The sequence below is a fragment of the Eulemur rufifrons genome, chromosome 7 (assembly GCF_041146395.1).
Source record: "Eulemur rufifrons isolate Redbay chromosome 7, OSU_ERuf_1, whole genome shotgun sequence".
Lineage (NCBI taxonomy): Eukaryota > Metazoa > Chordata > Mammalia > Primates > Lemuridae > Eulemur > Eulemur rufifrons.
The window spans coordinates 183,592,840-183,607,505 of NC_090989.1; the positions used below are offsets into that span (position 1 = coordinate 183,592,840).

At 44.9% G+C, this 14,666-nt stretch overlaps 1 protein-coding gene across 1 annotated transcript in view; it reads left to right on the forward strand.

Moving 5' to 3' along the window:
• Positions 1–14,666, forward strand: part of ITPR1 (inositol 1,4,5-trisphosphate receptor type 1) — a 320,526-nt gene that overhangs the window by 261,793 nt on the left and 44,067 nt on the right. Inside the window, exons 52-54 of the mRNA XM_069476048.1 lie at positions 2,243–2,435; positions 8,503–8,625; positions 14,390–14,565. Coding sequence (XP_069332149.1) covers positions 2,243–2,435; positions 8,503–8,625; positions 14,390–14,565 — 492 coding nt within the window. The remainder of the gene's footprint in view (positions 1–2,242; positions 2,436–8,502; positions 8,626–14,389; positions 14,566–14,666) is intronic.

Below are 14,666 nucleotides of genomic sequence, written 5' to 3' on the forward strand. Positions count from 1 at the left end.
AATTTGACTTGTTAAATTCTCTCAATAAAGCTTTATAATTTTCTCTGGGAAAAAAAAAAAACTTACTAATCCTCTGAGAACTCTGAAATAAGGCTCAGAGAGGGGGTGTCACTGGTCCGATTACCAGTGACAGAGCTGGAGTGTTAGTCCTGATCTGTCTGGCCCCGGGGCCCACGGGTGCATTTTGTGTTACCCGCATTGTCTCTTAGCATCTGGGAGAACAGATTTCTAGCTCCAGGTTCTAGGAAGTAAGGGATGGGTGTGCCTTGTTCTGATACTGAGGAAATGCACAGGTCTAATAGTAGCGGTGGAACAGAGGTTTTGAAGAACTAATAGACTCCTCTGGGCAATGTAAAATGTCCAGAATGGAGACATTTCAAGAAAGTGTTCTTACCCGATGTCTCAGGTTTCTGGGTTGTCCTCACAAAGTGCCTCGTTTCACTGATTACCAACCATGCCAGTGTACATGAGCAGATGCCCTTGATTTCCCGTTAATGCCTAGAAGCTTGACTGAGGGGCCAGTTCTGTCCTTAAAAGATAAGCCTCAGGTGTTGGTGACCTAATGTCACTGGAGGATAGAAGCTTGGGGCTCATCTCAGGGAGCCCCTTGGCTTGCTTGGGAGAAGACTGAGGCCTGATCAGGTTAAAGGGGTGTGTACAAGGTCCCCCAGCCCGTTAGGAGAATGTATTCTCCTGCCTCCCAGTTCTAAGTCTACTAAAAAAAAATAATGGTATGTATAAGTCTTAAATGACAGAGAGAAAAGTGGCCAGGCATGGTGTCCCTAGCTCTCAAATCCTGCTCTTGGCCAGTCACTCATCTCTTCACGTTTCCCTAGGGAGGTGTCTGTACAGAGCCAGGGACATGCTGTCATTACCTGGGCTTTCCTCCCAGACCCAGTGTCTTCACTCCAGTGAGTTAGGAAGCTGGGTGGCCCTGGAGCCAGCAGGCCCCTTCGTCTACTCCCCCTTTCCCTCCGGAACCCCGCTGCACACCTCAGATCGTTTTCCTTCGGTGAAAGGAAGGACTGATCCCGAGCCCGCGTGACTGTGTAATGCAGGCAGCTCCTTGTGGCAGGAGACTAGGGTTGGTCCCTGCCTGTGTGCACACCAGGGTCACCTGGGGAGCTGGCTGGTGTGCACATTTTAATGAAGGACCAGAAGCAGTATGGTAACTAAGCGTCCCAAAGCCTGACCTCCAGCTGGAAGCGCTAGTCTAAAAGCCACATCCTTCAGAACTTAGGGAACCAGTACTGTGTGGGAAGCTGTCTCACCTCTGAGAGTTTCCCACTACAACTTGAACTGAGTCACCTCTGTTGCAGCGTCAGGGAACAAAGGTATTGGGAGAGTGAGAACCAGCTCTTCTTGCAGAGGGCGTTTTCCCTGGGCCTCACCTGACTTCTCCAGCCTCTGGGAGGAAGTAGAAAGAGAGGCCTTGCCTCTGTTGTGCCGCAACCCATGGCAGAGATTTTGAAATCAACACCCGGCATGACTGTGACATGGTCAGGTGTCCTAGACCTTGAATAACCCAGACCAGACTACCTTCTCTCTGGAGATTGAGCCAGTCTAGGAAGGGTACCTGAGCGCAACGAAGCTAGTGTAGGAAACAATGAGTGCTGTCCCCGAGTTAAGTGGGCATATTGGTTCATGTGTCATGTTTTAGATGCTTTGACAAGAGACAGGAGGTCATTGCAACTGGGTGTAAACCAAAGATCTGTGTAAAGATCCTATCTAGGAAAAATAACCCAATTTTGCTATCTGAGAAAGGGTCTTAGGTGAAATTTGCACCACTGCCTAACCCTATGCTCTCCACTATGGTAGTCACTAGCTGTGTGCGGATATTGAAATTAAATAAAATTAAGCATTCCACTCCTCAGTTGCACTAGCCACATGTGACTAGTGGCTATCGTTTTGGGCAAGACAGACACAGAATCATTGCATCATTACAGAAAGTTCCAGCCTCCTCTGAATCTGCTCCCACAACACAGAGTAAACTGTCCCAGATAAAAGTTGGTCACATCGAAATTAATGGGTCTGAGGTCAGAAAAATCTTATGTCCGGCTTACCAAAACTATCTTTTTATATAAATCTAAGAGACCCACAGGCCCAGTCTGGGGTTATAAAATCAGAGAAGATCATATCATACTTGATCTGGAACACTGAGTCCACCACCAATAGCAAATAGTCTTACTTAGTAAGAGGTTTCAAAGATGAGTGTCGAATCTCGTCTGTTCTCTCACCCTAGATTGTCAGATTAGACCGAACAATGGAACAGATCGTCTTTCCCGTGCCCAGCATATGTGAATTTCTAACCAAGGAGTCCAAACTACGAATTTACTACACCACAGAGAGGGACGAGCAAGGCAGCAAAATCAACGACTTCTTCCTACGCTCCGAAGACCTCTTCAACGAGATGAACTGGCAGAAGAAACTGAGAGGTGGGTTGTGACACTCCTGCAGCAATACAGGGACATGTGGTTCTGGGCTTTCACAAACCTGGGCTTGATGGTGCGTTTATCTCGGAGCAGGAGCCGAGCTAGTGTGATTTATGATGGTTTGCACTCCGGCCCCCAGGAAGTCATAGACACTTCTGTAGCTGATAAACAGGCTCCTGAGTGTGGCAACTTCCCTGAAAAGGCTTGCATCATGCAGCATTTGACTTCATTGGGGAGCTCCATAGATGACTTTTAAAATGCCTCTTTTTGCTGTCTCTATGTAGAAAATAAAAGGAAGGAGAGGAAAAAAAAAAAAAAAAAAGCAGGCCCTTGAGCTCACAGGATGGTTCACTTGAGCAGGAAATTCAGACAGCTTGATGGCTCATTTACTAGCACACCTGCCTTGGAGCCTCTCATATTTTCCCTTTTTATAGGGTAGCTCGGATTTTAGACCCTAAATCATTTTACAGGCAGTGGAATCATTTGCCACATAAGATGCGTCGCTGCTCACCAGTGAGTCCCATTGAGAAGCCCAGCCAGTCGGGTTGAAATTACTCATCTACAACACGTTTATAGGGCTTCCCCAGACGGCTTCTCTGCTCCTGGTTTTCACTGGGGTTTTAATGTGATCCTTCAGTACTGGCAGTGCGCTTGGCACCGGCTGTTAAGATCAACTTAAAAAGGATCATGCTTTATTTCTGTTAGGCAGGAGCCAGATTTTTTATTTGAAACCCTGGATTCTGGCTACAGTGGGTGAGGTTTGGAGCTCTTTCTGTGGGGTGCGGCTGGCCTGGGGGAAAGCCGGGTTGGAAGTCAGTTTCTGGGAGCTTTTGTCCTTTCCCTGATTTCCAGTCTGAGCAGGGACAGACCTGCCTCCCTTACTGTGCGTTTCTTCTTCCCTTTCCTCCCTACCTCCCCGCAGCACCAGATTCAGCTGGTGGTGGAGAGGGTTGTACAGGCAAGTTTGCCAAAAGGCCTCTTTCCACCCCTGCTGCATTCTTGCCTCCTCTGAGGGGCACCTCGCCGCCCAGCACTTTCAAACACTGTGAAATGTCTGGTCAGGCCAAACCTTGGCCTCACCCAGCTCCATGTCTGGAGCCTGATCAAGGGCGCAGGGCCCTTTAGCAGGCTGGAATGCGTGGCTCCCCTGGTATGGACCTCAGGAGACCTAGGCTGTGATTCTTCCCGGTATCGGAGTGTCCTCATGGCCTGCTTTGTGCGGGTTCCTCTAAGACTCTTCCAGCTCAAACAGCATCACGAACGTGGAGACTTCCACACGGCACCATGCTCGGACAGTAAGAGAAAAAAGGTGCCCTGTCCACAAAAGTGAGGTATTCACAGGCCCATTCCATACTCATATTTTCAGCTGTTCTCTTATATAGGGGAGAACCTACTTGTTGCTTTTGTCCTTCCCTGGGGTATTCTATAATTCTAGCATTAGGAGATAGTCCTGAATTCATGTGTCCAAACCTCCATAATAGTTAATAAACTGTAGTTTTACCCTTATCAGTATGTGTGTCTATGAGACTGGTCAGTATATTCATTCTTTCAGAATTGTGTTATCAAATATTTGTATCTAAAATGTGTATTTTGTAGGCTGTATGTTTTCGGCTTTTCTGGTGAGGGGAGATCTCTCCTGCTTCCTCTTTCTGAGATGTCATCGGCAGCCTGGGTAGTAGGAGTCCCTCAGCCCCAGGAGTGGGGATCTGAGCTCCAGTCTACTTCTGCCACCCACGGGCTCTGTGGCTCTGGGGCAAATGACTCACTCCCAGGCCCTCACCTATAAAGTGGGGAATTAAGATAACCTGACTGATGTATTCCAGCATGGCCATCTCGTTATTCCAAGACATATTACATTGTAGCTAATACTTTCCCTTATTTCAGTCTTTCTTTTTTAGAAAACAGTTTTTGTTTCAGTGAAGCTTAAACACAACTGTAGTTGTCAACTGAAAGATTTTAATTGGCTTCAAAGCTATCTTCTGGTAAGAGAGGAATTGAAAATAATGACTTGAATTAAACATGATTTGCATATTTAGGGAGGGGAGAAATGTACTCGTTAGAAATACAACTAAAATGAAATTCATTTTTTCCCTCTCAATAGCTTATTTCTCTTCTGATAAGTCTGCAGGAAAGATTTTTTTTCTGGCTGATTCATGTAGTTGCTTTATCTTTTCCCGAGTGTCACAGAGGATCTCTGTCCTGCGGTAAATCTGTAGCTAGGATTCGGACACAGAGTAGGGTGGGTCTGAGATGGATGCTGCTTCGCATTTTCCTCTGCAAGGTTAAAACCCCCAATTGCCCTGCTCTTCTAAACCCTCTTCCCTGCTTTGTTTACACAACAACACACACATACTGCTGTATGCATTCAGACCCTCTCTGACGTCTTCTCCTGAAGATCCTCGCCCTGGTAAAGTGAACACTCTGGGCTAGGAAACCTAGGAGATAGTGAGAGAGGAGATCGAAGCCAAGTTGGATATGGTGATACTCTCTTGCTTGGGGTTTTCCCTCATGGTTTTCACACTCATCAGCATACATGGAGTCCAAGTCATCCGGCAAGACTCAGTTCCTTTAAAACAAACAAAAAGACAGGCACAAATGTTACCAAGAGATGCCCTGGGTTGCAGTTATTAAAGTTGCCTGTGTATGCAGGATCACGGCACTCCACCTACAGTGTAGCCGGTGTGTTGGTCCAGCCAACTTTCAGCCCCTCCTAAGGTGAAAACATGCTCCAAGGTATAGTGGGGAATGCAACAACGTATAAGCTGTGACTCCTTCCCGCGATTTACCACCTGAAGTGGGCAGACAACACGGGTTTAAGTGGCTGTAATGCCAAGCCGATTATGACCAGAACTATAATCAAGCATTGACACGTTGTGGAAGTGTGGGAGAGGAAGGCCTCCCAGAAAAGGTAGGGTCTGAATAGCATCTAGAAGGATTGGTAGGACTTGGAAAGACACAGCCTGAGTGACTGGAGGGAAGGGGGAGGTATACTGGTCTCCTACTGCTGCTATGACAAATGACCACAAAGTTTGAAGCTGACAACAGCATGAATTAATCATCTTATAGTTCAGGAGATCAGAAGTCTGAAAAGTTTCTTACTGGGCTAAAATCAAGGCATTGACAGGGCTGTGTTCGTTCTGAAGGCTCCAGCCTTTTCCAGCTTCTAGAGGCTGCCGGCATTCCTTGGCCCTTGGCCTCTTCCACCACCTTGAAGGCTATCAGTGTCCAGTAGAGCTGTTCACATTCCGCATCACTCTCACTCTGACGCACCTTCCTCCCTCTTTCACTTATAAGGACACTTGTGATTACAGTGGGCCCACCCAGGTAATCTAAAATACTCTCCCCATCTCAAGATACTGAACTTAATGATACCTGCAAAGTCCCTTTTGCCATGGAAGGTAACACATCCACAGGTTCCAAGGATTAATGTGGCATCTTTGGGGGAGCCAATATTTTGCCCATCACAGAAGGTAGGGTGGTTGCTTTCTGTTGCTATGTTCACAAATTACTCCAAAATTTAGTGGTTTAAGACAATAAATGTTTATTTTCTCACAATTTCTCAGGGCGAGGAATCTGGGAGTAGCTTAGCTGGGTGGCCCTGACTTCAGGGCCTTTCACTGGGTTGCAGCCAGGTTGTCAGGCAGAGCTGACATCGTCTGAAGGCTGGAGTGGATCTGGACAATCCACGTCTTAGCACTCTTACGTGGCCTTAGCAGGAGGCCTCAGTTCCTGTCCACAGGGACCTCTCCGTAGGTCTGCTTGAGTGTCCTCCCAGCACAGCGAGTGTTCCTCAGAGCCAATGATGGATTCAAGAGAGCGAGCGAGGAGGAAGCCACGCAGCAATGATTTCACTCTGCTTATTAGAAGCAAATTGCTAAGTCCAGCCACGTTCAAAAGGAAGGGAAATAAACGGCACCACTTGAAGGAAGGAGTAGCAAAGAATTTGTGAACATAGTTGTAAGTGTTCACAAAGGGCGTGCACAGAGGCCGGAGAGTACAGGGTGCGTTCGGGGAACACCACCAGACAGGGACGAAAAGCAGAGTGTTTGGGGAAGGGGAACGGGAGAAGAGTCTGTAAAGGTAGATAGGGACACAGTTCCAGGAGCCAGAGGAGATAAAAGATAACCGCATGTCAAGGTTGGTCTCTAAGTATCTTCTTGCAACTGGATAAATGTCCAGTTGATTTGATAGACTTGAATGTATGTTCAGATTCAGAACGATACTACAATTTAAGTGGAATGTTAGCCTTACAAAAATAAGATTTACTTGCGGACTCTATGCCAGAGTTGAAGACCATTTTTTATTATTATTGTGTTAAAGTATCCTGTAGTGATGCTCACCTCTGACACTGAGAGCTCCCGCTGCAGAGCCTTACGTAAACGATCCTTGTTTCCCCTCCAGCTTGTTAGTATGAGCTTTGTATACGTGAGCTGATGTGGAGAGGATGTCATACCTTCCCACGTGCTCGTCACTCAGCTTCAGCAGTCACCAGCTCTTTGTCATTCATTTCTCCATCCTCTTCTGGAGTTTTCATTTCCAGATCATAAATGGGCTTCGGTCTCAGAAGAAACACCAACAGCGTGTTATTTCTAGAGCAGATAAACGTCTCGTCTTAAATTTGCTTCAGCAATTAACTTACAAAAAAGTAAATTGTTGCCTGGTGGTTGAGTGGATCCTGGTCAGCTCCTCTCATGAATTATGACACAAGTCACTTATCTTTATCCCTGTCTCTGACCCCAGAGGATCACCAACCTGGCTAATGTGATCACCACAGCTTGCACCCTTTGCTGGGTGCGCCTCAGTTTCCCTTGTTTGTACAGGAGGGATTTTAAAGTGGATGATTGCTCATAGCTCTTAAACTCCACAGTTTGGAAACGTTGCCTGTTACCAAGTGCAAACATGATAGGAGCAATTATTAAATTACCCAGGGCTCTATTTAATTGTACTGTAATTTTATTTTGGATGGAAGCTCCCAAAGGCTTGGCTGCTGCTACAAGCATTATTATAGGGCCATTGGATATGTCATTGGCTGCTGTCCTAAAGTTAAATGATGACTTCATTGGGAAAAAGAAATACACGATAGAGATCCATTCTCACATACTAGAGGCTTTTCTCCAGAGGGAGATAATGTTAAATGAGACTGTTTTTTGGAAACTTTGCCTCTGGCGTGGACACTGAAATTATTCCCACCACGTGTATTTCTGAGCATCATCCTAAGCGTAGGGCACCACTGACAAAGAGTTCAGGGGAAAAGGATGGACCACTGCAGCCAAGTGTGGCCACAGGTTTGTTGCTCCAAGGCTGAGAATGCGCAGCCAGCATGGGTCACCTGTAGGAAACAATGGGTTAAGATGGCAGCAGTGCCCAAGTGTCTCTCGCCCCTTCTTGATGGCTTTGGTGCCACATTCTTTCTCTACCGTTGCCTTCGGAACTGGTCACTCTGCCGCTGGCCTCATAGTCAGCAACTCGCACTCACTAGTTCCCGTGTCCCCAGGAATGATCATCAGACTTCAGGGAAATGACTCAATGTTGGGAAAGGGATCATTGTGTTGCTTTTAGGTGCCAGCAAGTTGGAGGAGCATCTTGAGCAAGGGAGGAATGTGGACATGGTACCAGTCCTAGTCTGAGGCCCAGCCGGGCCAGCTCCCCCACCCGTGTCCCACACTCCTAAAAAGCTAATGGAATTCTTGGATCTCTCCGGGCATCTCATCTGGTCCTGGAGCCCTGGGGGGATCCAAGGGCTCGACACATGATCTCTGGATAACCCCCAGATTCTACAGCGGGTGGTACGGACCGGGGGATGTGGGGTTTTTAGTTGCTCCGACTTTTCTCCTCTTCTTCCTTGTCCCCCAATACATCTTCTGCTCCAGTAAGTACCCCACACAGAAATAAACCAATCTGATGTCATTATGTGCCACGTTCAAAACAAACGATCATTTTTACTGTCGGGGTAAAAGCTGGGAACAAAAGTGGACATGTGGGGATGGTGCGGGAGGAAGGGCTGCGTTGCATTCCCAGCGTCACAGCTCGGGGTCTCCGGCCTCACATGGCTTCCCCTCTGTTTCCGCAGCCCAGCCCGTGCTGTACTGGTGTGCACGCAACATGTCCGTGTGGAGCAGCATCTCCTTTAACCTGGCTGTCCTGATGAATCTGCTCGTGGCGTTTTTCTACCCATTCAAAGGAGTCCGAGGAGGTACCCTTATCTTTATTTTCAAGGAAACTACTAGAAGCAGCAGGAAGGCTATCACTTCCCTGGAGGTACTGGCACAGTATTTGGGATCCCAGTCATCCATTCTCCGACAAGATGAGGTTGTAGTTGTTGCCACAGATTTAGTTTTGAATCTAACTTAAAATAATTTAAATGTTATGTTCATGTAATTTTTAACCAGGAAAGGAAAATAAGAAGCTATACACTGTTAAAACTGTAGGAAATTGTCTTAGCCCCCTTGTTTTATATACTGGGAAACTATGTTTCAGAGAGGTTGAGAGAGTTAGCCAAAGTTGCACAGCTGGTTAATGGCAGAGCCAACCCTGAAATGTAGATATTTTGATGCTTAGTCCAGTAAATGTTTTCCTACACCGTATTTCTGGAATTGACTTCAGACTAAAGAATTTGTAAGAAATCTCTGGAATTTTTTTTTTGGCTAGGGATCAGAGGGGAGGCAGGAGTTGAAGGACTGCAGACTGTACATCCTTGAATGTTAAGTACCTGCCATATTCACATGATAAAACATGATGTCCCTGGTCTTCATGGATCCCTCGCCCAGTGTCCTCTCCATCATCTGTATGAGCATTCTACAAATTTTGCTGAGAAAAGGCAGACAATTCAGGAGGGGCATTTTTCTGTTTGGGGCCCCTTGACTTGTTAATGGCATTCTGTAGGCAGTCACATTTGTGACGTGCTGGTGGCAGGCATTAAAAGCCCCTTTTGTAACACCCTCTACAGCCACCTGGGAGGTCTACTTTTCAGCTAAATTTTTCACCAGAGCTTTTTGGCAGATCACCTCATATATGTATAACAACCTGCCAGGAACCATCTTGCGTGAAACATAATGGGGAAAAGAGCCCAAATGTAAGACACAGAAGTAGTGCAGGAGTAAGGTTTGGGCTCAGCTCTTGAGCTTAGGAACACAGATATCGACTCAGGCAACAGGTGTATAAGAGTAAATTTAAGGACCAACTTGAAAGTGATGACATGTTATGTAATGCTTCTATATCTAAATTACCCATTTGAGGAGTTTGTCTTTGGCCTCACGTTGCATTGAAGGCACCATTTGAATGATTTTCCCCCTCAAAACACAACCTAAACACAAGTCCAGGGGGGATTTATTTTTTTTTAAATGCCATGTCAGGAAACATGACTGCCCACATCTGAAAAGACTTGACAGGAACACAGGGCTGCAAAGTTTACTCTGAGGGGACGTCCGCACTTACCAAGCTGTCAGTTGGCAGAGGTGTGGGCGGTGAAGGGGTCAGGGAGGAGCTTGTCAGCTGTGACAGAGGCCCAGGTCTCCTTCCACCTCAGAGAAGTCGCCATGCTCCTCACAGCAGATCATTCAACCATTACGTTGGATGTGTTTTCATGTACCCTCTGTTTCCTTAAAAATGTTTCAGGTAGCTTTTTATTATTCACTTTGTCCATTTTTTCACTGAATGCATGCAGCATTCAGGCCAGTGTCTGGGGACAGGGCATTGATAGCCCCCTGCCCTTCAGCGATAAGCCTCATACAGTGGAATTCCTAGACTTGAGAAGTCCAAAGACTTGGTGTCTGTGGCTGGCTCCTGCCACTCATTGCCATGTGACTCTGGGCAAGCCGCTTCAGTGAGTCCTTGTTACCTCCTGTATTAAGAGATGCTTCAGTTGAGCCAGTGGCTGTGAAACTTTGGTCTGGCTTCAGAAAGTCCTGTAGCATTTAGGGGGAAATACTTGCCAACCTAGTCAGGATCTGGGGAGCACACGTTTTTTCTCATCAAGGTCTGAGACCCACTGGATGAGATGATTGTTAGGGATCCTTCCAACTCTAAAACAGTGCGTTCTGAATGTGGCATCAACTCTGGCTGATCTGTAGGAGTCAAGACTTCCTGTTTCGGAATTACGGGTTTTAGAACTTGATGCTGATAGACTAAACTGAAAGCATAATTAGATCTTGTGGGAGGGAAGAGAAGTTGATCTGACGTACGGAAGCCGTTTTCCTTATGTAGAGACTGAAATTGCCTCAAACACATGAATTCACTCTCAGAGGGATTTTTTTTTTTTTTTTTTCCTTCTGTAAGATGTGTTGAGGGCATTTTCTGGACTCGCTGCTAACCCTCTTCAGGAGAAGCATTGTATTAACTCTGCCTAGAAACAAGATCTGGCTCATTGACCTGAAAGTATTTCTTTAAGATCAGTATTTGTTAGGATTTGTTGCATACTAAAAACAGGATTTCCAAAATATCCTTCTTGAATGTGTATAAAGATCTTGTTACGTGTGTAGATGTGGTTCTGTGGCTTATAAGATTTGTGGCTCCCAAGAACACCAGTGGCCTTAAAAGCTCCTTTCAAAAGTATCATTTCTTCCCCCTTTATTTCAGAACTGATGAGTCACGCAGTCTTTCAAAAACATGAAACTTTGGCAGCTTCAGATTGCTTACTGGGAAGAACCCAAATGTCCATTAATTATTGAGTGGGTAAATAAATTGTTATCTATCCATACTATGGAATACTCAACAAGAACAAAATATCAATACACTCAACAACCTGGATGAATCTTTAAAACTGTCTAGGTGTAAGCATGCCATCATGACTTAAAACAAATACAGTACTACTTTTTAAACTTTATTATTGAAATTTTCAAATATACACACAAGTAGAAAGAACAGTGTAATGAACTGCCATGTACCTATCAGCCCAGCTTTAACAATTAACATTTTGGCCATCTTGTTTCATTTATCCCCCTACTATATTTTTTGAAACATTTTAAATAAGTCTAGGCATCTTGGTTTTTTGTCCATAAATATTTCAGTGTGCATCTCTAACTTATAAGGACATTTTAAAATATGTATAATCATCATGCCATTATCATATCTAACAAAACTAACAGCAAATCCTGTAATAGTCTGTCCAAATACAGATTTCTCCAACTGTCTCAAAGATGTCCTTCTAAAGTTGGTTTTTTGGAATCCAGCACTATTTTTTAACACTGCTCTTATAAAGGGGAGACAGCATTTTTACATTGGTCTCTTCAGGATTTGGGTACATACATTGTACTGGCCACATTTATTACACTGAGATCATATTAAGAGTCAGTTTAAAATGGCGATAAAGCACTTAAGAAAATGAAAAGTATGCCATGAACTGGGAAAAATTATTTTCAAAACCTGTATCTGATAAAAGGCTTATGTCCAGAATATTCAAAAAACTCTTAAAACTCAATAGTAAAAAGACTATCCAGTTAAAACCAGGGGCAAAATATTCAATCAGACACTTCACAAGAGAAGATGTACAAATGGCCAATAAGTACCTGAAAAGATATTCAACATCACTTGTCAGGGAAATATTAAAACCACAACAACATACCACCACAAACCTTCTAGAATGGCTAAATTAAAAAGACTAATAGTCCGAAGTATTGGTGATGTGCAGCAAATGGAGCTCTCATATTCTGCTGGTGGGAAGGCAGTATGGTGCAGTCACTTTGGAATATAGTACAGTAATGTCTTATAAAGTTAAACATACACTTAGGATCCAACAGTCTACTTCCATGTGTTTGTCCAAGAGAAGTGAAAACATGTTCACTCTAAGATTTGTACTTGAATGCTCCTAGTAGCATTATTTGTAATACCTCCAAACTGGAAAGAACCCAAATGTCCATTAATTGTTTAATATCTGGATAAATAATTTTAGTATATCCATACTGTAGAATGCTCAAACAATAACAGAACAAAATATCAATACAATGATGTGGATGAATCTTAAAAACTTGCTAGGAGAAAGAAGTCAAACACAAAAGACTACCTACTAGTATGATTACTTTTTCCATTTTTATGAAATTCTACAAAGTACAAAACTATAGTGACAAATCAGATCAGTGGTGGTCTGGCTTAGGAATGAGGCAAGACATCACCTGCAAGGAGGCACAAGGAAAGTTTTTTTCTGTTTTTTCTTTTCTTTTCTTTTTTTTTTTTTTTTTTGAGACAGAGCCTTGCTCTGTTGCCTGGGCTAGTTGGAGTGCAGTGGCATCATCATAGCTCACTGCAACCTCCAACTCCTGGGCTGAAGCAATCCCCTGCCTCAGTCTCCTGAGTAGATGGCACGTGCCACCATGCCTGGCTAATTATTTTATTTTTTGTAGAAATGGGATCTCAGTATGTTGCTCAGGCTGGTCTCAAACTCCTGGCCTCAAATAATCCTCCCACCTCAGCCTCCCAAAATGCTGGGATTACAGGAATGAGTTATCACACCTGGCCTCAAGGAAATTTGTTAGGGTGGCAAAAATGTTTTGCATCTTGGTTGTGGTGACAGTCAGACGTGGAGGTTACACGACTATATGAACTGCCAAGATTCACCAAATTTTACACTTACAATGCATGGGTTGTTTTTTTTAATGGTGGTTAAAGACCATCCACTTCAGAGGCAGGTAGACTCCAGCTGTTCCTTTTGTCATTTTGGGCAAGACATGAAACTCAAGACTCAGTTTCCTTTAGAGTAAAATGGAGATAATAGTACCAGCCTCACAGGGTGGCTAAGAGGATTAACAAATGATAACCAACATAAAGGGCTTCATAGCATGTCTAATGGCTGTGAAGTGCACAAAAAGCAATACGTCTCCATATCCACTTCTTGAGTTTCTGAGAAGCTTCTGCCTCTTTGTGCCCATTTCTAATCAGCTTTTCCTTTTGAAGGAGATCAAAGGGGAAGAGGTAAGTGGCTGGGCTTAGGGGAAGCTTTTAAAGGGAAAATGCATCTCGGCAGGCGTGGACTAAATGAAGTGGGGCAGCCGGCCGCTCGTGGCAGAGCTGTGACCTGCAAAGGTGTCTCTTCCCGATGGTGCTGCAATCCCAGCAGTTATGAAGAAGTGAAACTGCTTTATATAAGTGGCCTTAATCATGTAGTGCTGCTTGTTTACATTTGAAGGAGACTCAAAATGTGACAGCATTTGAAATAGGGTTGTTTTTTTTTTAATGAGTGTTTTACAGAACTATATTTTTAGCCATGTTGGCTCACGTTATATAACCGAGCCGTCTCGTGGGACACTCTAAATAGAACTTGCAATAGCAAGAGATGACAAAAACTGGTATAAGCTCTTTGACTGCAAGGATAATCTAATTGTAGGATGCTGCTCATGATACGGAAGTTGCCTTCCTCCTTCCCTTGAAGAAGTCTGATTCAGGGGACCTGCAGCTTTCCTTTGCATACTTTTAATAGAAAACCAAGTTTAGGCTTCCAGTTTACCTTCCCTAAGAGTGAAGTGTGACACACGTGTGAGTTTTATTTATCGAACAAGCATTTGGTGAGTGCCTACTGGGCAACACAGGTACTTCTCTCAGGGGACGTGGAGTCTGGTGAGAGAGACACACACAAGTAAACTGACCATTCGATAGAAAATGGTATTCTACAGGGATGACCAGAAGGTGCGGGGAACATGGAGAAGGAGGGAACACCTGGCATGGTTTTGGGAGGGGGAAGGGAGCGGGGGAGACTTGCTAGAAGAGGTAATATCTAAGCTAGCACCTAAGATGAATAGGAGATGAAGAAGAATTTCCCAGGCAGAAGAAACATGTACAAAGGCTCAGAGGTCAGAAAACTCTGCTCTGACTGGTTATGTCTGGGGCAGAGAAACCGAGGTGAGAGTTGGGACAGATAAGGCCAGAAAGGTGATTGGAGAAAATGGAATTAAGCGTGTTTTGGTGTTGTCACCAGTGGTCTGTTCTTAGTGAAAGCACCGATGTGTGAGAGCCCTGCTCTGTCCTCGCAGGAACACTGGAGCCACACTGGTCAGGACTCCTGTGGACGGCCATGCTCATCTCTCTGGCCATCGTCATCGCCCTCCCTAAGCCCCATGGCATCCGGGCCTTAATTGCCTCCACAATTCTACGATTGATATTTTCAGTTGGGTTACAACCCACGTTGTTTCTTCTGGGAGCTTTCAACGTAAGTATGCGTGTCTTCCTCGCCACTGTTTGGTTTGCGGGCCAGTAGAGATGCCTTCTGTTCCAGTCCCTCAGATGCTGGCCTGTGCTTTCAGTCCAGAA